General features: G+C 52.0%; 8 protein-coding genes across 8 annotated transcripts in view; 4 read left to right on the top strand and 4 right to left on the bottom strand.

The window, feature by feature from the left end:
• Window positions 1-4: 4 nt before the first annotated feature.
• On the bottom strand, window positions 5-364 carry PHATRDRAFT_15980 (predicted protein; the record flags this gene model as incomplete). Its single annotated transcript, XM_002184118.1, has 1 exon — window positions 5-364. A coding segment is annotated over one exon (360 nt), but the record flags the coding sequence as incomplete, so codon positions are not given.
• A 986-nt stretch (window positions 365-1,350) lies between these two features.
• On the bottom strand, window positions 1,351-2,856 carry PHATRDRAFT_15935 (predicted protein; the record flags this gene model as incomplete). The annotated part of the gene is made up of 2 exons (XM_002184117.1): window positions 1,351-2,015; window positions 2,133-2,856. Coding segments are annotated over 2 exons (1,389 nt in total), but the record flags the coding sequence as incomplete, so codon positions are not given.
• A 3,536-nt stretch (window positions 2,857-6,392) lies between these two features.
• Window positions 6,393-7,376, top strand: PHATRDRAFT_15859 (predicted protein; the record flags this gene model as incomplete). The annotated part of the gene is made up of 2 exons (XM_002184234.1): window positions 6,393-6,548; window positions 6,933-7,376. Coding segments are annotated over 2 exons (600 nt in total), but the record flags the coding sequence as incomplete, so codon positions are not given.
• Window positions 7,377-7,951: 575 nt separating this feature from the next.
• PHATRDRAFT_49529 (predicted protein) lies at window positions 7,952-10,492 on the bottom strand (the record flags this gene model as incomplete). The annotated part of the gene is made up of 1 exon (XM_002184116.1): window positions 7,952-10,492. The coding sequence occupies one exon, from the start codon at window positions 10,490-10,492 to the stop codon at window positions 7,952-7,954; it is 2,541 nt and encodes an 846-aa protein (XP_002184152.1).
• A 673-nt stretch (window positions 10,493-11,165) lies between these two features.
• PHATRDRAFT_40254 (predicted protein) lies at window positions 11,166-13,427 on the bottom strand (the record flags this gene model as incomplete). Its single annotated transcript, XM_002184115.1, has 1 exon — window positions 11,166-13,427. The coding sequence occupies one exon, from the start codon at window positions 13,425-13,427 to the stop codon at window positions 11,166-11,168; it is 2,262 nt and encodes a 753-aa protein (XP_002184151.1).
• A 432-nt stretch (window positions 13,428-13,859) lies between these two features.
• On the top strand, window positions 13,860-15,688 carry PHATRDRAFT_49528 (predicted protein; the record flags this gene model as incomplete). Its single annotated transcript, XM_002184233.1, has 2 exons — window positions 13,860-15,061; window positions 15,200-15,688. The coding sequence occupies exons 1-2, from the start codon at window positions 13,925-13,927 to the stop codon at window positions 15,686-15,688; spliced, it is 1,626 nt and encodes a 541-aa protein (XP_002184269.1). The 5' UTR covers window positions 13,860-13,924.
• Window positions 15,689-16,386: 698 nt separating this feature from the next.
• PHATRDRAFT_49527 (predicted protein) lies at window positions 16,387-19,788 on the top strand (the record flags this gene model as incomplete). Its single annotated transcript, XM_002184232.1, has 2 exons — window positions 16,387-19,317; window positions 19,450-19,788. 2 exons carry the CDS (start codon window positions 16,387-16,389, stop codon window positions 19,786-19,788), a joined length of 3,270 nt encoding a protein of 1,089 aa, XP_002184268.1.
• Window positions 19,789-20,676: 888 nt separating this feature from the next.
• The window catches only part of PHATRDRAFT_49526 (predicted protein), a gene marked incomplete at its 3' end in the record, with an annotated part of 7,059 nt that continues 5,110 nt past the window's right edge, over window positions 20,677-22,625 (top strand). The window contains exons 1-3 of the mRNA XM_002184231.1: window positions 20,677-20,714; window positions 21,056-21,917; window positions 22,003-22,516. Coding sequence (XP_002184267.1) covers window positions 21,058-21,917; window positions 22,003-22,516 — 1,374 coding nt within the window. The 5' untranslated portion in view covers window positions 20,677-20,714; window positions 21,056-21,057. The remainder of the gene's footprint in view (window positions 20,715-21,055; window positions 21,918-22,002; window positions 22,517-22,625) is intronic.

Here is a 22,625-nt window from a genome sequence, read left to right as displayed (position 1 = left end):
TTGTTTAGGGTTCCTTTTTCCAGTCCTCATCGTCCCAGACGGGATGGTTCAGAATTTGCTTGATCAGTGAAGTCCCCCGCAGAGCACTGGTCAGGGGTAAGTGGCCTTCCGGAGCCTTTTTAACGTCGTAAATAAACTCGGAAGCCCCGAACCAACGCTTCTTACGCTCGATTTCTCCATCCGTCGCGGTCCAACCAATTTTTCGGCAAAAGGCTTCAAAGTCGCCTTTGCATTGTCGCCACTTTCTCTTTTGCACCGAGTATCCAAATTTTCCGTTGGAGAATTTGTTCCACAGTCGTTCCATTGTTGCCAAGTCCTTCGCTGGAATGTTCTTGACGTCGGTGAAATAAACAAAATCACGCTTTTTCGCCTTGGCGCCCGAAATAACAATCAAGGCGTCGCGTGTGAACTGAAAAGGCAGGAGACGAACCATAAATGACGATTGGGTGTGGGTGAGGTCTTGATAGAAACGACAGCCACACGCTGAACGCCAGAGCTACGATATTTGGATTCCTCAAAAAGTATTCTCGTTGCTTACCTGATCGGCTTCCGCCAGTTGCCCCGTTGCCAGCATGGTAGCTAATGGTACATAGTCCATACCACAATCGCTGGGAAGGTTTGTAGGAATTTCTGTATCTGCCACGTCTGATGAAGCATCCGCCGTCGTTGGGGGGACGCCAGAATCTGCCATGGTGGACATGCCGAAGACAATGCGCGACGAGGACGTCGTTACGGAACTCCGTCCCAAGACGGGACTAAAGGCATCCACACCCGAGCTGATCAGCGCCGAGACTGCTGCTACAGTAAGGAACGAAAGACAAATCTTCATGGTAGTATTCAAGTATAAGCAGGCAGTAGAGAAAGAAGCGGTCAAGGCTACACACAGCACACACAGAGCTTCAGGACAACAACGTAGTGTTGTGAGTCTTCCCGAGTGTGCGAGATCAAGGAGTTGCGTGAGAAACGCTCACCACTTCAACTTGGCCGTGACTTCTTCGACTCAAATTATGGAGAAAGAGATTCTCTGGAGCGATATCTCTCCGCGTGGAAGATCACGTGAAAGAGCCCCTAACCTATGTACCTATTGGGTCCAGGGTTAGAATGCCGGTTATCGCTTTTTTACTAACCTATACCGTAACTATGACACCCGGCAAACCATCGCCAAATTCATCTGACAGTCACGACAGACAAACATTCCGGTGGTACTCAGACACTAACAATGGCCAAGCAATGCTCTCTATACTTACTGTACAATACACTATTCATATGGGTACTCTAGTAGTATGTTCCAATAGTTTTCATAGCCTTGGCCCGTTCTTTGCGATTCTCATCTTCCGGGGCAACCGCGTCGCTGCCCGACAACGAAGCCTCCAAAATAGCTTCCGCCACGGCCAATCCGTCCACTGCTGCCGAGACGATGCCCCCCGCAAAGCCTGCTCCTTCCCCTGCGGGGTACAATCCACGAATACCCACGGCCTGCATCGTAGTTTCGTTGCGTGACACACGCACGGGACTAGACGTACGCGTTTCTACCGCATGCAACAGTCCTTCTTCACTGACAAACCCCGGCATTTGTCTCTCAAATTGTTCCATCACCGCGTGTCGCAACGCGGTTGTCAAAGGGGCCGGGTAGAGTTCGTGACATGCCGCCGGTCGGACGCCCAAACGATACGAGGACGAGGGTGCAGTCGTCGAGGGAATCCCGGCCACAAAGTCTGTCAGCCGCTGTACCGGAACAGTCAGGTTGCCACCTCCCATTGTCGCGGCCTTGCGTTCCATATCGCGTTGAAAAGCAATCCCGGACAGCACCCCGTGTCTGGCGCGGTATTCGTCAAGTACGGGATCATCCGGAGCAACGGTAACGACCAAGGCACTATTGGCCCACAGTGAGTCCCGACGACTGAAGCTCATCCCATTAACACACACTTCATCTGGATCGGTCGATGCGGGAACAATTTGTCCTCCGGGGCACATACAGAATGAATAGACACCACGCGTTTGGTTGCCGTCGTAGGCTTGGTCCGTAGCGAGACGATAAGACGGTACCGGTAATTGACCAGGATGCGTTGTGTTCAATTTTTTCGGTTGTGACGCGAAAAACTCGGCGTTGGCAGCATCCGTGGTGCTCTTACCCGTGATAACCGATGGTGCCCACTCACTGCCGTACTGAATCTTATTGATGAGAGCCTGGGGATGCTCTACACGAAAGCCCACGGCAAACCCTTTGGGTTCCAGTTGAACCCCAAGAGCGTACAGATTTTCGTACACGTCCCGAGCGGAATGTCCCGTGGCCAAAACTACCGCATCCCCTCGAATACTTCCCCGTTCCGGCAATTGTTGATCATGTTCGGCGAGAGCAACGTTTCGCTCGATGGCGGGCTGACTGCGATGATATTCGACACCAACGGCGATTCCGTCCTCCACGATAAGCGAGGTCATCCTGGTTCCGAATCGTACTTTTCCACCGAGCGCTCGCAAATCCAAGCGCATGTTACGTAGTAATCGTACCAGATTGTCCGTGCCCAAATGTGGCGCTCCTTCAACGAGTATCGTTTGGGGTGCGCCGTAGGCAACGAGAGTATCCAATACGTCACGGACGGCTTGCGAGTTCCGTCCTATCCTTGTCGTTAGCTTACCATCACTCCAAGTTCCGGCACCGCCTTCTCCAAAGGCAAAGTTGCTTTCCCCGTTCATGCTTCTACGGTGCATGAGGGCACCAATGTCTTTGCCTCGGGATTCCACAGCCTGACCTCGTTCGAGAAGTATGGGACGAAAGCCTTGCCGGGCAAGTGCGAGCGCACAAAACAGCCCAGCGGGACCAGCGCCCACCACAATAACGCGTCGGGACGCGAAGGGCGACTGCGGCGCGGAAGCTGGGGTCGGAGCTTGTTGCTGTTGGTTGGGGTGGACGGTCAGGAGTTCCATCCGACCCGGTTGGTGTTTGAGACGCAGACTGGCACCAATCGGGTTGCCGCCATCGGTGTTGGTCAAGGGGACGAGATCGACGTCCAAGACGTAGACGAACCGAGGACCCACCGTTCCGTCGGTTCGTCGTTTGTGCCGGGCATCGAGCGATCGCCGGACCACGCGTACGGCTCCAATCGGCGACGAGATATTCCGTACCCCATCTACGGGAAGGATGCGCAAGCGCTGCTCAAGAGCACGAACGACCGCATCGTGTAAAAAGAGTTGATCGATGGCCTCGCTGTTGGGTCGATTCCAATTCCGGATTGTGACGGGGGGTAAATCGTCCGGATGAACTTCCACACCAAAGAGTCTCCACGTTTGCGGGACATCCAATCTTTGATTAGGGGGCTTGGAGGAACAACGCTGTGGACGGTTCGGGCGCTTACGTTTCGACGATGGCACCGACAAGGGACTTTTTTCCGCAGCGTCACGAGAGCCCGGAGACGTTGTCGGCGGCTTCGTCGCGGAGAGACCCGCGGGCCGCCTTCGAGCTCGCGCAGTGCTTCCCCAACTCCCGAACCCTGCGTGCCAAGCAGACTTTGGCGTCACATAACCAGCAGCAGAATAATTAGCAGTGATTAAAGAGAAGAGTAGACTGGTAGCTACGGAAGTCTTTTGGTGCTTTCTCATGGTGCACATTATAGAGGAACTTGGTAGCTACTTAGTATTGTTCCGCTCGATTGTCCTCCGTTTGGAACTCGATTCGCGATAGCTAATGTAAACCGGTCGGTATCCTTCTGGGTGGAGGAAGTGTGTGGTCTGTCCTTGCTCGTGACGTTTTTAGACACGTCAACAACATTGCCATACGGTTTACTATGGGAAATGGTTGTCAAAGGAACACTGGGTACGATGCTGCTTGTCCAATGAAAATCCCTATTTCATTGGATTCGTCTAAGTAGAATCTGGTGGCCCACTATGGGGCACACCTCTCCCGCTATACGAGAGCCCATCCGACGTCGCCGACGGAATCGACGGAACGGGAACCCGAAATGCTGACAAATTCTGACATGCAACTGTAGGTAGAATCGGCCGTGGCTACTTCCCACTTTCGATGTCGTTTCTATTGATATCCATGCAAACCGTACACGAGTCTTCCCATACGTAGATTTCTACAGGAGTCTATGATACTGAGACGACGTTGACTTATTCGGGTGATAGGATACGAACGCATATATACCGGTACCAGGCGTACATACAAACTTACACCTATCGCGGCAACACTTTTGCAACGACCGAAAGACAAAGGGACTGTAACGGGAGCGCACGAACGAACATACATACATACATACACACTCATACATACATACATACACACTCATACACGCACACACACACACACACCGTACGGACTGACATTTTCACCTTGCCTGTTGCGGGGAGATGGCGCAGGAGACAGACAAGATGGCAAGCAACGTCCGAGTCGGATTCAACAATAGCAATGCCTTTGAAGATCATGGCTGCTTGCTGCATGGGGTAAACGACGAAATGCAAACACAAACACACCACGATTCGTTTTTTACACCGCCAGCAGAAAGTCTGCACGGTTCGTCCTATCACGATGTTCCGGTATCGTACGTTGCCGAGCATCTCGCCTATCCCGCCGATGCCTCGCTCAAACGATCACATGACGAACTAGAAACGCGGGAACAAGCCGCCGCCAAACGACTCAAGGCTGCTGCTGCCAAAAAGGTCAACAGCGAGCAGTGGGACGCCATGTTCGAACGCGTCGTCGCCTACAAGGCGCAACACGGGGTACGTTCACGAACGCCGGAAGGGATTCTAATTTTTCTGCGAGGTCGGCGAGGTTTTCGAACGAACTACCCGCCTTTTCCCCCGAACAATGTCATTGGTCACGTCACACACTCAAAGCGAGCACAATGTCGTTCTAAACACTTTACCTTGTATACGAAGTGTTGTCTCACACTGGCAATCCATTCCTGTTGATCCCGTAGGATTGCTTGGTGCCTAAACGCTACGCCGTGGATCCCAAATTGTGAGTGATTATACCAGCCGGAACTGGGAATCTGATTTCTCGATTTGAATTAAACTGTAAGTGTACACACGTGAAACACCCTCATTTTTTCTCACACTCTTTTTATTTCCGTCACGTTTTTATTCCTTCTTGGTACATTATAGAGGGACCTGGGTCGAAACACAACGTGTCCAACACAAACGCCTCCAACGACAAATAGACGACAGCGGTACCGAAATCGTCGCCCCCAACAAGCGCCTCAATCAGGAACGCTTGGAAAAACTCGAGGCCATTGGCTTTGCGTGGTCTGCCAAGAACACGCGCAAGCTCAAACCGCCTCCGGCCATACCAATGACTATACCCTCACCCAACAATACATCGGTCGTGACAACCACTACAAGTATGAATAAGCCCAAAAAGGGATCCCCGGAAGAAGTGGCGTCGCGGACCGCAGCCAAAACACGTCTACACGATTCGCAGTGGGAAGAAACTTTTCAACGTCTACTCCAATACAAGGAGAAATACGGGGTACGTATGCACAGGATTGTCACTGCCTTTCTTGGCGAACGTGCGTTACGGGTGGACATTCTCTCACTCAAAATGGTCGCTCTTTGTTGTTTCAGAACTGTTTGGTGCCACGCAAGTACGAAGACGACCCCAAGCTAGCCACTTGGGTTGAAACACAGCGCGTCCTGTGGAATCGCGACTACCGCGAGAATGGCGACCCGAAGTCGCATTTGGCTCTTCCAGAGCCGACTGCCATTCCCGGAGCATTGTCGCTGACCGCGGTGGATCACAAAATTACGGACCAGTGGGACTTGCCTAAGCATGTTGGGGCGACGGCCGAAGACGCCGCCGAACTAGCAGCCACCATGGCAGAGGATGACGAACTGGCTCGGCACGAAGCTGCCGCAGCAGCGGTTGTGGAAGCCGCCGAGACGGCCGATATGGCCATGGACGATGCGACCTACGCCACAAAATTGCCCCTGTTACATAAGCGGCTAACAAGGGAACGCAAGGACCGATTGGATGCCATTGGATTTGTCTGGTCTTTGCGAAATAAACGTATTGATGATCACTGGGACGAAATGTTTCGACAGGTATGTGTGTGGCTAGGAATGTAACACTGGTTCGGATGTGGACCAGTCAATTGAACTAATCTTTTATTGGTGTGTTTGCATCACAGCTGGTGCAATACAAAGAAATGCACGGCGACTGTTTGGTTCCTTCGCGATACGAAGAGAATCTAAAGCTTGGCAAGTGGGTCGAAACACAACGATACGAGTACACGAAGTTGCAGCGAGCAGCTTATGAGTCTCCCCCTTTTGCAGACGAGGCGGATGCCGAGTTGTCGTTGGCCGCCGCCAAGGCTCGCGCCACAAATCCTCGTTTGACGGAAGAGCGCCTACGTCGCCTTGAAGCCATTGGATTTGAATGGAAGGTCAAGCACAAGATGAAGCGATACTACGACAAACAATGGGACCAAATGTTCGAGCGCCTGCTCGCATTTCGCGACGAGAATGGCCATTGCATGGTGCCCAAACGATTCCCTCCAGACATGAAACTCGGTACTTGGGTACACACTCAACGGATTCAATATCGCAAGCTTGTTTCGGGGGGAAAGAAGGAACCAGAAGTAGTGCTGTCAGATCACGCAACGGACGAAGAATTTTCATTCCGATTGACGGACGTTCGACGCAAGCGCCTCGAGGCCATTGGATTCATCTGGTCGGCACGTGAAGGTGATAAGACTGCGGAACAGGGACGTATCACACGGAACTCTTACGACGATCAATGGGACGCTATGTTTAATCGTCTCAAAGAGTATAAGGATCGTTTCGGAGATTGTCTGGTATCGAAACGGTACAAAGATGATCCCAAACTGGGAACCTGGGTCGATACCCAACGGGTACAGTACAAGAAAATGAAGAAAAAGTTGGCCGAGCCTGGTTCCGAGGAATCTGTTGATCTTGACATTCCAGCTCCAGGCAAGCCAGTTATAGGAAGACTAACAGACGATCGCATACATCGTTTGGAGGAATTAGGATTTATCTGGTCTTTGCGTGACGATTGGCAGAAGCACTACGAAGAACTCAAAGAGTACAAAAAGTCGAATGGACATTGTAACGTCCCAGCTCGATACGTGCCGAATCGGCGTCTCGGAATTTGGGTAAGTGCACAACGACAACAGTACAAGATTGTCCAAACTCCGCCGGAGCTGCGCCCTCGCCGGTCAGCACCTCTGACAGACGATCGTATTGAGTTGTTGAACGAGTTGGGGTTCACGTGGACGATTCGTTCTCGTGACAGTCTCGGCGAATCGTGGACCCAACGCTTGCAGGACTTGCGAGAGTTCAGAGCCATCCACGGCCACTGCTTGGTTCCCTCCCGCTACCCACCTAATCCAGAATTGGGGATTTGGGTGGGAACACAGCGCACGCAGTATCGTTTATACCAAAAGGCGAAGGAAGATGGTGAGATTTTGCCAGGTGCTTCGTCTATGAACGATGAAAGGATCCAGCAGCTAGAGGATCTCTCGTTCGTTTGGGCGTTGCGTGGAGGCGAAGGCAAGTCTGACCAGGAAGTTTTTCATTCGGATGCGATTTTGGAGGAAGCAACTCAAGTCGTCGAGTCCATTTCACAAAGCACTGTAGAGACTCATAGTCAGCAAGAGGTGCATATCGCGCACCACCATCACGAGGCGGGCGGTGCTGGTGTGCATGAAGGCATTGCGCACACCGAAATTTGATCTTTGGAACAGACACTATGTCTAGTGAAGAATTGAATTTCAAAGGCAATTGGGAGCAATAGAGTAGAGCGCACTTTCATACTTGTTGTAGGAATGAAGCAGTTAATAATGAAGACTTTATATCACCTTACTTCTTTCAGTTGCCGTTGACTCCTCTTCCTCGGCAGTTTTCTCGGTCAAGATTTTAGTTTCTTTACCGAGCTAGCTTTTTTGTTGTAGGAATGAAGCAGTTAATAATAAAGACTTTTTGTCATCTTATTTGTTTAAGTTGCCTTTGACTCCTCCTCCTCTTCCTCGGCAGTTTTCTCAGCCAAGATTTTAGTTTCTTTACCGAGATAGCTTTTTCCTTTTTGGTACTGTAGTAGAGCTTCTCGAGGATCCCTACCGGCAATCACCTTACCCTTGACTTGCGTCTGGTCCGCCACAAATTGTTGAAAATTGGTAACTCCGCCGGCCTGGCTGCCTGTTTTGTGCTTGCCCGATGTAGGCCGTTCGGGTTCCATGGTATGCACTGGTTCGTCAAACTTGCGTTTCTTCTTGTTGGTACCATCCGACGAAGCGAATGGTGTAACGATTTCGCCCACAAAAGCAGCGGATCCGGTTGGTGCCTTGGACTTGAGCAGTTCGGAAAGACTATCCACTCCTCGACTGACCTTGGAAGCTGGCATGAGCGCCCCTTTTGAACTGAGCGTCGGATCGTAAAAGACACTGACACTTCCGTCGGAACACCCGACGACAATCTGATTTAAGCGAGCGTGCCAGTTCACAACTACGGGAGCCGCATTGTCGACCATATCAATCGAATGAACGGGATCAAGGGTATGAGGTAGTGACGATGTGGTACCGGCACCCATACTCTGGCGGCTATCTTTGTTTTTGATCAGACCTAATTGGTACCAGTGTAACGCCCCGACTTCGCGACGCTTCCCATCAATCTTTTGTACCTCCGCCGAACCGGCACACACAAAATTACCGTCTGGACTCCAGACAGCGTTGGCACGGTCGTGAATGGTGGATAATCCCCGGAAGATAGCGGTTGGTTGGGCTGATCGTGAAAGGCGCTGAGCGTTCCAAGCTTTCGCCGTATCATCGCTCGGACTCCGACTTAGCAGTTGCGAACCGTCAGCATTGTAGCATAGTGCGTAGACCGGGTTGCCCTTGCCGTGGGCGTTATAGACCGCTCGTTCGGGACGGGCCGCGACTCGGTGGCGATTCCAAATTTGTACGCTTCCACGCGCGGTGCCGACGGCAAATTCCCGACCCCCTGGATGAAAGCATACCACCGTCACGGCAGTGCGCTGACCCCGTTCATTCTTGACCAAAAAGACCTTGTCGCATACTAGCATGGAAAATGACGTTTTGCCGTTGAGGTTCCACAAGCGGGCGCTACCGTCAAGCGAGGAGGTCAAGACCAGGTCCCGTTCCAAAGGATGCCACGAAACCCCGGTAACGGCAGCTGTGTGCCCTTTGGTCTTTGCTTGATCCGTCACGTACATATCCCCACGGACAAACTGCAAGATTTCTTCACCGTCCCTGGTGAGTACTTTGGGTTGGACACTGCCGGTACCAACTAATATTCGGTCTCCGGTGTTACTGTAACAGACATCGACCAACCAGTGCCCGTCGTCGACGAGAACTGATTGAAAGGCACCAGTTTTGGATTGGTCCATGCCACCGAAATCGTAAAACCGGAGCATTGTGTCCCGCCCTCCAACAACGAAGCGTGCTCCGGACGGGTCCATTGCTAGACAGGTGGTTTCATTATGACGTTCGCTTTCCGAAGCGAGCACGAGTCGCTGGCTTACCGGCAGTGGCAACGGCGGCTTCCAACTGTTGTTGTTGTTATTTTTATTTTTGGCAGTGATCGACAAGTGATCGTCAGTAGTGTTGTCGTTGTGGTGATGGATAGCGGTTTGTCTATCCGGTAACGTTTCCTCCAACTGTGGTTGTTGTTGTTGTTGTTGTTGATAATGCGGCGTTTGGTCTAAAGTCGCCATCATGGCGGCAATTTCCGCTTGTCTCTTGGCTCGACCCGTCAATCCCTGTCCTGCTCGTTCGAGAATGTCGGGTGTTGTATCGGGTAATGGTTGACGGTGCGGATCGTTCGTGGCGAGCTCGACTGACTGTGAGTCCACACTGACGGGAATCGTCGTGGTAGCCGTGGTGGCGGTAGACGTGGACGTTGGGGCAATTGTCGGGTCGTGCTTCCAGTGCACGCGAAAGACCGTTTCTCGTACGTTGCCAAACACAATGGTATCTCCGTGTTGCAGTACAATTGTGTTGTTATGGTTATCATCGTCGTTCCCGGTAGCGATGCGTTGTCCGTTGACGGTCGTCCCGTACTTGGATCCCAGATCTTTCAGACGCAAGGTCCAGCAGACCTCGGTGGACGACGCGATCGATCGCTGGTAGTAAAAGACGGCGTGTTTGCGACTCATGCTCTTGTGTTGAATGCGAATGTCGGCGAGCGAATTGGCGGGAGTGTTACGTCTAGTGGTCGTTGTTTTGCTGTTGCTGTTGGTATCGACAGAGGTTGGGACAGAAACGTGTCGACCCACCACGAGACTACGGCCGTTCTGCGCGGGCTGGCGCAAACAAGTCGAAGCGTCCAAGCGAATGACGGCGACTGGATCGGTAGTCTCGTGTTGTTGGTCGTTGTTACTATTGGACCACAACGATGCTGTGAGTGTCCCGGATGGGGGGAAACACGCGTCGTCCGGAACACCCACTTCATCGTCGAGTATGGAAGCTGCAGCGTTGTTCACAGTCAGATTGTTACTGTTGTGGTCTCCAGAAACACCCATTCTTCGTGGACGTTACCTACTACAACAACACTACCAGCTAGCTGTTAGGAATAGGATAAAAAGCCGTTGCACTAACAGCAACCGGAAACGAAGGGACGTGGGACGTGTAATTCGTCGTTGTCGATACCCTTCTGGAACGGTTTGACTGTGAGAGTGCCGGTGAATACCCTCACTACTACTGCTCTACTCTAATAATAGAGACTGCTACACCTAATTGGAACGGTACGCAGTCCCAAACGAGTCGAATGATTATTGGAGGTTCTGTCACAGTCAACTGGCATGATACGGGACACGACTGACTGACCGACTCTTAAATCCGCTTCTTGTCCTTGTCACTGCCTCTGTCAGTCCTCTGCCGGGATGGGTCGGTTTCACCGACCCTACCTTAATTGCAATCGAATTTCGCCGGCCGATGCGCGCGCCCAAACTGTGACACAGGTAAAAATGTAGGTTCCATTCCACTCTAGTGTCTAGTCTACCGGCCGTTGTCCTAGATATAGGACATCATTTTGTCCTATATATAGGACAAGAAAAGAAGCAAAAACATAGAGTAATCCTGTAGCGGTAGTACAAAATTCTACACAAAAATGGAATTTGACCATGGTGATCAAGAATCACACTTTTACTATTTAAAATAGGACATGCATACATAAAACTTGTACCATATTGTTCGTTAGGCGCCGTGACAGGTAGCCATGTGGTTTGCATAGCACAGCTTCCCCTTGGTGGTATAACAAACCCACGGTTCTCTGGAGTGAGGTGTTTCTTCATCTTTGCACACTGAGCAAACATATGTTGTCTTCTTGGAACACACCAAGCATCGTCCTTGTAGTCTATTGCTGCTAAAACTACCGTCTTTGTTCTTTCTTCTTTTTTTGGTTGGTGTTAGATGTGCGTACAGGCCACTTCTTGGTTCTCCCGTAGTCCTTGAAAGTGCTGGGCTGTCATTGTCCAAATTTGCCTCCACGAAAACTCTGCGACTTCCAACATTGTCGTATTGGTTATCCACTAGCTCCTCAGCCAAGGCAGTGTAGAAGTCTTTCTGCTTTTCTTCTCTCCCGTTAGCTCTTCCTATTCCTGTACACAGACTGTAGGCCAACCAAGTGTCAACAACAATCATTCCAAATATTGAGAGGTTAACCCTTGTCGACCAATTTGTTGTACCCAACTTTCGTTCAAGCATCAGTGTATCCTGACGACTTCGATTGTGCCTGTCAATCATCCCACATGCAGAATAGTATAATTCCGCTGCTTTGGGCTGTGGAATGATAATTTCCAGCCTCTCTGGATCTGCATCCGGAGATTGGTCAATCTGTCTCCAACGATAGCGTATGTAGGGCTTGCCTGCATCCAGACTGGAAGCACTCGACACAAAATATCGGCGGTCCCTGTCCATCCACACAAAAGCCAACAGAGTGCTATAATTTGTATCAACATCTCGCATCACAAGCCCTCTCCGTTCGCCTCTCTGGTTCAACTCTAAAGTCGAAAGGTATCTCATCGGATATTGTTTTGTTGCTGTTTTTACAACTCCAATAAATCTCAAACCATGTCGCTGCAACTCCATAGCTGTACCGACAGATGAAAAATACGAGTCAGCGCAAACAATCCGATCCGTCCACCACCAAGGAAGGACAAGCTCTTTGAGGATCTTTGTTCCATGCAGCAACTGTTCATTGTAGTCCCCATCATCTTCTGTTGCTGTCTTACCCTTTACAACCTTCAATCGAAGCATGATACCCGAACAGCCGCATGCGGCATTTTGAATCTCACAACCGTTTTCGGGCTTTCGGTCAATAGCCACATAATTGGGGAGTCCATGATTTATCCATTCCCCCCCTTGTCCATACCATCGCGACATTGATTCATCCACACAAATAAGATGAGATGGTTTGAAAGTATTGGCTCGATGATTGTTGTATCTTTCAACAAAATCATCGACAAGTTGCCACCGAAACGTATGGGAGCTCATACCTTCCGGCCGTTCAGGACACTGGTTGCTCCATCGGATATTTCGCCAAAGATCATCAAAGCGCTGCCGCGACATTCCTGTTTTTCCGAATGCAGGGGCAGGAATGTATTTTGACGGCGCGGTTGTGGACCACAATTGCGATCGACTGCTAAATTCAAATTTTGTCGCAAGAATTAGAATGCCAAAGAATCGAAGCAGCTCTCCTGTTGACATGCAGTGCTTGTTCTGTTGGGCAAGCTGCACATTTGTTAGCTGACACATGGCGCTCAGTTGGTCGGGTGGAAACATGAGAAGAAAATATTGCAGCCGCGAATATTTTCCATCAATGTCAGAGTCTGGACCAAGAAGGTCACCAATTGGTGTATTGATGCCAAACTGCTTACTTTGGACACTGCCATTTATATCAATCAATGTAGCTTGCTCGTCAGCATACCACTTTGTTTCATGAGCCATTACAAAGGAAGCGTCTTCAACACCCCAAACCTGCGTGGCTACTTGTGCGGTAGGTCCTGCTACCTGTTCCCCCGCAGCTATTCCAATTTCCATCATCGGTTGTGCTGGAAATTCCAATTCTTCATCAGGAGAAGTCTCCTGCAAGACCGCTTCTCCTTCCTCTTGCTCTGGAACGGCCAAATCTGTGTCTGCGTTGTCTACTGCCGGTATTGGTGCTGCGGGACTGGATGGTACTGTCGACTGGTCCGGTTTGAAGAGTTTGACGCTACGGATGTTCAGAGTGCTCCGCTTGACTGATCCTCCACCAATATCAAAGTCAGCAGTAATGAAGGTTGATACACGGTTGTTTGGCGCCTTTCTGGTATTGTTGACCTCCACAAAAGTCCCCACAACGACCTTGGTGGTCCTCAAAGCACCATATCGCCGAGCACACTCACTCAAATGGACAACATGACAGGCCTTCGCTGTCACCTGAGCACCAATCTTTCGGCGGGAATCCCCTTCTGACATAATTTGTAATGAGCTTGGTGTAAGTTGTGTATAAAAGGTTGACTATGAGGGATGCAATGGACACTACATTGACTCGGGAATGGCTCAGTTCGGGTCGAAAAAAAAAGCAAATATATTTTGAGTAACCCTAGCATTGACGACAAATGCTCTTAAAATGTTAAGAAATAGAGCATGCCATGCTCTCCCAAGACATTTCAGAGCATGGGGAACACGATGGTAGCATTTGTTTTAAACAGATCTGATTATAATGTATAGTTCTAGAGGTTTGGAAAATGTCCTTTATTGAGGATGGGTCCTCAATATAGGACAGAAGTAGACTAGACACTAGTAGCTAGAGTGGAGGGGTGATTTTACAGTACCAACGAACGATCAAATTGGCACACGAACAGTAATCTTCCTGTTCCTGTTGGCCACCCATGAGATTTGGCTGCGCGTTGTAGTCCTTGTTGTAGTTAAAGTTGTAGTCCTTGGTGTTGTTGTTGTCTTCTCTCTGGATCATGAGCGACACTTGTTTGGACGCTTTGTTGTCCACACGCGACGGTCAGATTGGTTTATTGACGTTGCCACGGGAGGATTTGCGGGTGACGGGGGATTCCGCGTCGTCGGGCGACACGACGCCACCCAGTTCCTTCGTCTTGCTGCAACTGCCCGTTGGTTGGCAGGCCCGTGATCTCCGGGACGCCCACTTCGTCGCCAATCGTTCTCAACAAGTTGTCCTGGTATCGGAAGCACACCATTGTTCCTTTACGGCGCATCGCGTCGAGACGTCCAACGTGCTCGTCCTTGTGCCTCCCCGGAAGACGACAAACCATCAAGCCAATGCTGCTGCTGATGCTAATGATACTGGTGCTGAGGCTGAGGCTGGCTTTGCCCTTCACGATACACAAGCCGCGGACGGTGACACACCGTGGAAGCGCGACACGGACGAACCCGCATCGAGAGAATGGAAAAAGGCCAAACTTGCGGCACCCCGGGACGCGTCTCCCCTCGTTCCCGTACCCGCACGTTTATTGAAACCCGGGGGGATTGGTTCTTCCTTTTTGGAATTGCGACCCACCGTCTTGGCTCGGAACGACCTTCAACGTGCCTTGCGGCAAGCACTGCCACCCAATGATGCCGAATGGAACCCACAGTCTTATTCGGATTGCCGACACTCCGACCGTACGAGGATGCAACGCGGACGCACCGTTGCGCAGCTCGCCAATTACTTGCAAACGTCGACCCAACAGATTCGCAACGGACTCGCTGCCTTGCCACAGGCCTTTCCGTTGCCCCACTCTCACAACAACAACAACAACAAAGTCCACCACCAGACCACCTCCTTCGTGTACTTGTCCGAAGTGGTACTACAGGACATTCTCGATGCCATTGTCGCGACTCTCGCCGAAGTGGACGACTGTTCCGATTACGCCCAACACGGAGTGCTCCTGCACTCGGTACTGATCCCGGAAGCCCTCCAACGACTCTCTCCCCCCGTGACCACGGTGCACACGGACGATGCGAACCTGCTTCTTTGGCAAGCGCTCATTCGACACGGCGTCGATACCTTGCGAGACGAGTCTTGCTCCAGTCCACACATTCCGTCCGAGTCGGACACTGACTGTGAGCCACGCACCGTACTCACGGTCTCCAAGGTAGGCACGATGTTGGTTTTGTCCCCACTCACGCATTGACGGTCACGGTCACTCGTTACGCGCGTCCCGGTGTACAGTTGACGGTGGGCCCTCGTTTACTATGTCTTCTCACTCGTTGCCCCGTACTACTCCCGACAGGTCGCTCGGCTCGTCGCACGCCGACTGTTTCAGATGCAAACGGCTCCGTGGGAGGAACGTCGCTTCCTAGCGCGTTGGCAATCCGAATTGCCCGGGGTGGGACATATCTACGCCGTCCACGTGGCCATGTTGCGGGGTCTAGCGATTCGGAACGAAGGATCCTCCACCGAACGTTCCGTCTCGGATAGAACGTCAACCGCCACCGTTCCCGAAGAAGCGACTTGGCGGTACTTGGCGGCCGACCAAGTGGTGGTACGGTCTCACGAGCATGCCGATCCCACCACCACGGGCTACCCGACGGAATCCTATTTCGACGTCTTGTTCCAGACCCAGTCGTTGTGGACCTTGGACGCTTTGCAACCGTACCTGGATTACCTAGTGGTTGAAACGGCCACGACGCAAGCCGATTTATTGTTGCGGCATACGAAGTTGATCATCCGGACCGATCCTCTTACTGGGGCAACTCTTCAGTTCTTTACCAAACGATAGAAAGCCCAAGCATCGGATCTCGCACATACTCACGCACTCGTTTACGGCCTGTCCGCTTCGACTCACCATGGGCACGATAGTATCTACAGTGGGTCGGAGCGCAGAGACAGATTTTTTCGTCACCTAGTCTCTACAGTTCCTACTGTCTTGGAACGAGGGACCAAGACGGCAAACGCGGCGGATCCATGATCCAACACTCCTTGACGGAATTGACAGTAACGAGAATATTCTCGACACAAAAGGTACAACTTGCTCGGTTCTTAATAATACTGTTCGTGATACAGTTACTGTTAGTTCGGGTAGTTCGGGTAGTATTGGTACAGAGCAATAGATACATACAATTGCGTTCGAACAACCCTATCCTCTACGTAGGTCTCCCACGGTTCTGGTTTGTGTCTGGAATGTAGACTTGACTGTTAGTTGTATTGGTAGGGAACTTGGTACCAATCAATACTCTAGTAGTGGTAGTAGCAGTAGTAGCAGTAGTGGGAGGGATGGGCGCGAAACGGACCGACGGGCGTGAGTTCGAAAAATACCTGTCTGTTGGGTGACTCTTCACATTCATTTTAACGTAAACCATAACAACAGTAGCAACAACAACAGTAGCAACAACAGCAACGACAACAACAGCGCTGTATCTGTAGTGCTGGTTGGATACGCAACTACTACTACTACCACACGTAGTCGCCCCCATCACAATGCCAACGACCAATTCGCCAGTCGAAAGCCGAACGTTGTCGTGGACGGATCTCGGGTTGGACACGGACGAAGATCACCCGCGTCGTTTGTTGCGTGTGCGGGACGACGTGATTGCCTACGGCGGCGACGAAGGCACACTGGTACGCTTACCTTTCGTCACAACGAGCAACGCCCAAAATGCCGACACGGGGTCCACGCGACCCTTGGCCGTGCGTCGCTTTGATGAAGACGCCATACGTGCCGTCGCAGTCTCGGACGACGGAACCCGCGTTGCCGTCGGAACGGATAGCGGTGCCACTCTTTTCTACCGTTACGAGTTGGATGGACACGTAGTAGACGCACCTGGAAAGGGGCTCGTCTCCCGACACGGATTTGTCACGCACGACAGTGACGACAACAACAACAACAACAACAACTCCCACCAGAAACCCTCGGCAGACTTGTTTGGATCGCAGCCCGACGCCCTCGCCTTTGTCCCACAGCAACGTCCCGGGGAAGTCGTCCGTCACGGACCCGTATTTGACGCTCCTGTACGGCAACTCCTCTTTCTCCCCGACTCGCATTTCCTCGCCATTGCCACGGAAGCCGGATTGGCCGTTGTTTCCACCCATACCGACAGCGGCATTGGTGGTGGCAGTCTGGACGCTAACCACAACGACCACAACAACAACCACAACGTCAAATACCTCCACCGGGAAGCCCAAACGGCACACGACGAATCCGGCATACGCGGACTCGCCCTCTGGCAAGCAAAGGACTGTCGTATACTCTCCTCACTCGCCATGGACGGGCGTCTCTGTCACTGGGATGTCTCTGCTCCCACTCCCACACTCTGGAAACTACTGCACCGCGAGACAGTACCGACCGTTACCAAGCCCGACCTGGGCGAAATGCTCGGTGCCGATGCCTGGGATCGATCCACCATCCCCGTCGCCCATTCCCACGAAAGCATACTCTTTTTGCCCGGAGAAACCTACGTACAGGCGCGTCGCTACCGCAACCACACCTGGGAACTCCTACAGTCCCCTACCGGGGCCACCAATACTACCGACAAAGTACAGGGACACATTGAAGCCATTGTCGCCATGGCCCCGGCACCCAACCCTCGAGATCCGTACCTCGTCACCAGTGGACGCGACGGACGAGTCGTCCTCTGGAAACTACAGTACTCTCATCACGACAACAACAACAACGACAACAATCCAAACGACAATGGTGACGGGCACATTGTCTTTCAAAAACAAATCCTCCAGACGGATTCCGCCCCAACTCATTTGTTGTGGACACTGGACCAACCGACGCAAACGGAACGTCTCGACATGGTGACCGCCGACGGACACTGGACTACTCTGGTAGGACGCGACCAGATTGCTCCGGCCTGTCCAACCACTGCAGTGACCCAAGAGATCTCCCTCCCACACCGCCAATCAGCCGATTCCGTGCGGGAAAAAGAGAAGGAACATGACGCAGACTCGGACGACAGCGTTGATGACTTTTCTTCGAACAAACCTTCCACACACCAAAAGAATCCGTTTGTGGACGACGAGGCGGAGGACGACAACGATGACGATACGCTCGATACGGCCTCGCGTGGAAAACTGGAGACGACCTCACCAACGGACAAGCGCGCCTCCAATCTTAACAGCAGCGCTCTCGAAGAACACCACAATGATCTAGACGACGACTCCATCGGTGACGATGACGACTCCTTCCACAACATTCCGACTCTCACCACGCGACATTCCGATTCGATCCAGTGGCCTGAACCACAACCCGCCTTTGGTCCTTCTTCCACATCGCTTGAATTGACTCGCCGCTTTCTGTGCTGGAATCACATTGGGTCCGTTACGTTTCTTCGAGGACAGGCCGGCATCAACCGCAGCACGATCGACATTCACTTTACGGACTCGGCATTTCGTCGGCCCGTTTCCTTCACCGATAATATGGGCTTCATTCTGGGGTCCCTGGGGGAAGACGGCGGAATATTCGCCACCGACTTGGCGGAAGACGAGGATATTGATGAGGAGGACGACGATATGGACGGCTTGAACGTGTCGGCTGCTACCAAGGCCGCCGTCAAACGTTCGCGCAAGGGTCCTTCGAACAAACCGACCGGGTCGAGCATTTACTTTCATCGCTTCGAAACGTTCGGGTCCTTACGCGACAAGGATTGGTACTTGACGCTCCCAGATGGGGAGCGGGCTTTGGGGTGTGCGTCCGGTGAAGGATGGGCCGCCGTCGTAACGAGTCGCCGTTTCTTGCGGCTCTTTTCTTCGGGCGGCAATCAAGGAGAGGTGCTTTGGCTGAACGGCCACCCCGTCACCATGGCTGGACGGGGACGGTTCGTCGCGGTGGTGTATCACGAAAGCACACCGTTACCAGATGGAACCCAAAAACTCGGATACTTGGTGTTGGATGCGATGGCGAATCGCGTAGTTGCCAAGGGGCCAGTGTCATGTATTAGCGGTGCATCGACTCTTTCATGGTTGGGGTTCAGCAATGATGGATCTCTGCTGGCCATGGATTCGGATGGTATGCTGTCAATGTTGGTTTGCGCATCATCCTTGGATGCGGAGGGACCGACGGAAAAACACTGGGAATGGATGCCAATGCTGGACACGGTGGGGTTACGTAAATCCCGGGACGATTCCTTCTGGCCGGTCACAGTTTATGACGGAAAGTTGGTGTGCGTCCCGCTCAAGGGTGGGATGAAGCATCCAGATGCGGTGCGCCGTCCCGTCACGGCCGCTCTCGGCTTTCGTCTTCCCCTGGCCCGGGGTCCTTTGACCAAGACGCACACGTTGGAAGAGCTTGCGGTGCGCGCCGCGATTGCGCTGGGGCAGAAGAAGGCCATTCACGAGATTAGCCGGGAAGGCGACGAGGACGACGAGGACTTTGAAAAAGAATACCGTTCCCTTTCGGCCCAAGTGGTACGTTATCATCGTTTTTGTGGGTGTTTGTGTGAATGACGTGCGAGGGTGTGCAGGGGAGAGGCCATCCACGCTACACTGATTGTCCGTCTCTAATAAGCTTTGTACGGTGTGCTTTGGCGATTTCAACAGGACAAGGTCACGCTAAAAATGTTTGCAGCAATCGCGGAAGCCGGTAAATTGGAGCGCGCTTTGGATTTGGTGGAGCGTTTGCATTTGGAAAAGAGCTACGACTTGGCCATGACGATTGGCGACCGGCACCGCAAACTTGTCGATTTGATCGAAGAGGCCAAGGATCGCAAGTTTGGAGATCCGGGATCGCACCAAGCCGAGTTTACGACCAAAGCGGAATCCCCGAACTATCAACGCCCCCGCATCTCTCCAGATTCGGCCGGGGCAAAACGCAGTCTTGACGATGAGGACGAGAACGTCCGAAGCCGTCTCGTGCGTCGCAAACCAACGTTTGCCTAAACATTTGGGTACATGGATTCTAATGGCTACGTATTAATCAGGAAGCTGCTGTCCCCTTTGCATAGTGTTGCTGTTGTAGTAGTATTGTCAAGTGCAGTACTCTATTTCTAGACCAAGGGACGGTAGGCAGGCTATAGAAGTCTACAGTGAGTCTGGGGCGTCAATGCGGGCTCCCGCGCCAATGCCGAGGGAGAAGATAACTGTGGGTGTCGTCCATCAACGCAGTCATTGGTATACACACCCAGATGTGTCGAACCGTTGAACTAGCGAATCGCCGTAACTGTAACCAGCGACGAATTTCCGTTGTGGTCGAAACATTGGGGCCATGGTCGACTCGCCAGTTTATCGGGATTCGTTACCCTGTTTATTCTACCCCTCCACGTTGGTACAACTTCCGACAGTCGTCAAGGCAGAACAGTATATATAGGTATTTCCTTAACATCGGTCCGAGGGACGAGGTTGGAAACCGAACTTTTATATTTATAAATTGAGACTAGAATAGTTTCAACTGTTCTGAATGGTGAAATTGGCATTACGGGAAAGGACATTATATCGAGTACCGTATAGAACACATGCGAGAGTTACTGGGTCCCAAGACTTTGGATCATCATAAGTGATACTTACTGTTGGTTGGCTGTCCTCCTTAGGAAACACAGTCCACTCCAGTATGTATATGGCTAAAGTTTTTGACTGACCTCTGGCTTTTCCCTACCGCGTACGACGGCAAAAAAAGGCGATGACACTGGGTTCCCGGGACTTTCACGGGTGCGTGTTCCTCTCGGTTCCCTGGGGTGTTTCGATACGTTCCTTCCTACTCCTGCTTACCTCACTAGGTTTTTGTAGGCACAACAATAAATACAAGTAGGCACACGCAAACTCCCACGCATTCAGCGTATTGCGAACGATACCTTCCTTCCGTTACCCAAGTAAGCAATTCGTGTTCGTCCTGTGTGAATGTGCATGTGTGTTTGTATGTGTTTGTTAGTGTGTGTATGGGGGGAGGGAGAGGAAAGTAAGCACAAGGGAGGCGCCTTCCATCGCAAAGAACGGGTCAAAGGGAGCGCCAGAGTTCGAATGTGTGAGAAAAAGAGAGAGATGCCGAGCATTCGTACAAACTAATGTTCGGTTGCTTGGTGGAAGCACCAAGGGTTGCACGCAGTGCTGCCGTGCTTTGCTGTAGTTCTATTTGGTACACGGCGCACGTTTGCCACCCGACACTATATCTCACGCAAGAGCACCTCTTTGCTTGCTTGTTCGTTTCTGTTAGGGATGACCACGGCGCCGCTCACTGCAGCTCAATCTTCTCCCTTGACTATAGCCAATACGACGACAACGACAATCAATAGCAAGCCTCTCGTGGATTCTCTTACCAATACTGTTCCAGAGACAGTCCAATCCTCTGGACGAGACGGTAATTCCTCAAACAGTGAGACCAACAAAAGCAACAGCAACAGGACTCCCACTAAATTTGCTGCGTTGTCCGAAGTGCCGCATCGACGCTCGGCATTGGTGTCTACGGCTCACTCCGTCACGTCGAAATCCAAACAGAATTCTACTCCACCGGTAGACATGGCAACGGCGTCCGGATCAGCCAGTCAAGGCTCGCACGGCGAAAACACGGGACGCTGGACCGCGGAAGAACACCGCTTGTTCTTACAGGGGTTGGAACAGCATGGCAAGGGATGGAAGAAAATCGCGTCGCTCATCAAGTCGCGAACCGTCGTACAGATTCGGACGCACGCCCAGAAGTACTTTCAGAAATTGGCCAAGGCTCGCCAAAATGGGGAAGAAGGCGATGTCGCCATGGAAGGTCGCGGTGGCGTGGCTTCCATTACCTCCGTCTCGACAACTGCTGTTTTACCCAAGCGACGTCGCCAGACAACCGGAACAAAACGCAAGGCCATTCAATCCGTCGTGGCTTCCGCCCAGCGGCAAGGCAAGAAACTTGCCGCCGCAAAGACGAATCCTACTCGACACCATCCCTTGCCGCCGCCCCTACCAACGGTCGCCCCCGCACTCGCGCATTACACTCTCCCCAGTACTGCGATGATGGCCAAAAACGGCACCGCAGTGAAGGAAGAATTCGTCTCGCCCACCAATCTTTCAGGACCGGCCCTAGAAGATTCATTGTAAGTCGTCCCCACCGTCGCATCGTGGTAGCCTTTCGTCTTCGTGGGTTGGAAAGCTGACCCATTCCATTCTCTTCTTTCGCAGATTCCGCTTCTTAACCCCGGTTCCGGTATCGGAACCACCGCTCAACGAAGTAGCTCGTCAAGCCGGTGCCAACCCGATTTCTCTCCCCACCGACAACCCAAGCTCTATTCCAACGGTGGGTGCAGGAGAAATCTCGCCCACGGGAGTTTCAGATTTGATGCTTTACCCCTCGTGGACAGACTCAAAAGAGCCACCTTCTTGGTACAGCAAGGGCGCCGACATTGACGCATTGCTCGATATGGGGGATTCGTTGGACTGGTTGGACGACACGGGGGATTTGAACGAGTCATATGTACCACCCGTCGTGGACACAGCAATGGCCGCTCCAGAACCGCACACGACCTTTCACAGGTACTCCGATCTGGGACATTCAAAGGGACTTCACAGTACCAGTGTGACGTCTCTGCCACATGTCGATTCCAACGCAAATGTGGAATCCGTTGTGCCGCCACTTCCCTCCATATTCGATGGAGCCCCCGACTCGGGAGAGCATCTTGAGACCACGGAAGGGATGGTACCTTCCAACAGTACTTCTCACTTGGCGGATGAAATCGACGACAGTGAAGGCATACACGAACACCTACAAGTATTTGACAGTCCTTTGGAGGAGAACGACTTCGTAT

Source organism: Phaeodactylum tricornutum, chromosome 22 (assembly GCF_000150955.2).
Source record: "Phaeodactylum tricornutum CCAP 1055/1 chromosome 22, whole genome shotgun sequence".
In the NCBI taxonomy this organism is placed as follows: domain Eukaryota; phylum Bacillariophyta; class Bacillariophyceae; order Surirellales; family Neidiaceae; genus Phaeodactylum; species Phaeodactylum tricornutum.
The sequence above is the reverse complement of the archived record's forward strand: the minus strand, read 5'-3'. Positions and strand labels throughout refer to the sequence as shown.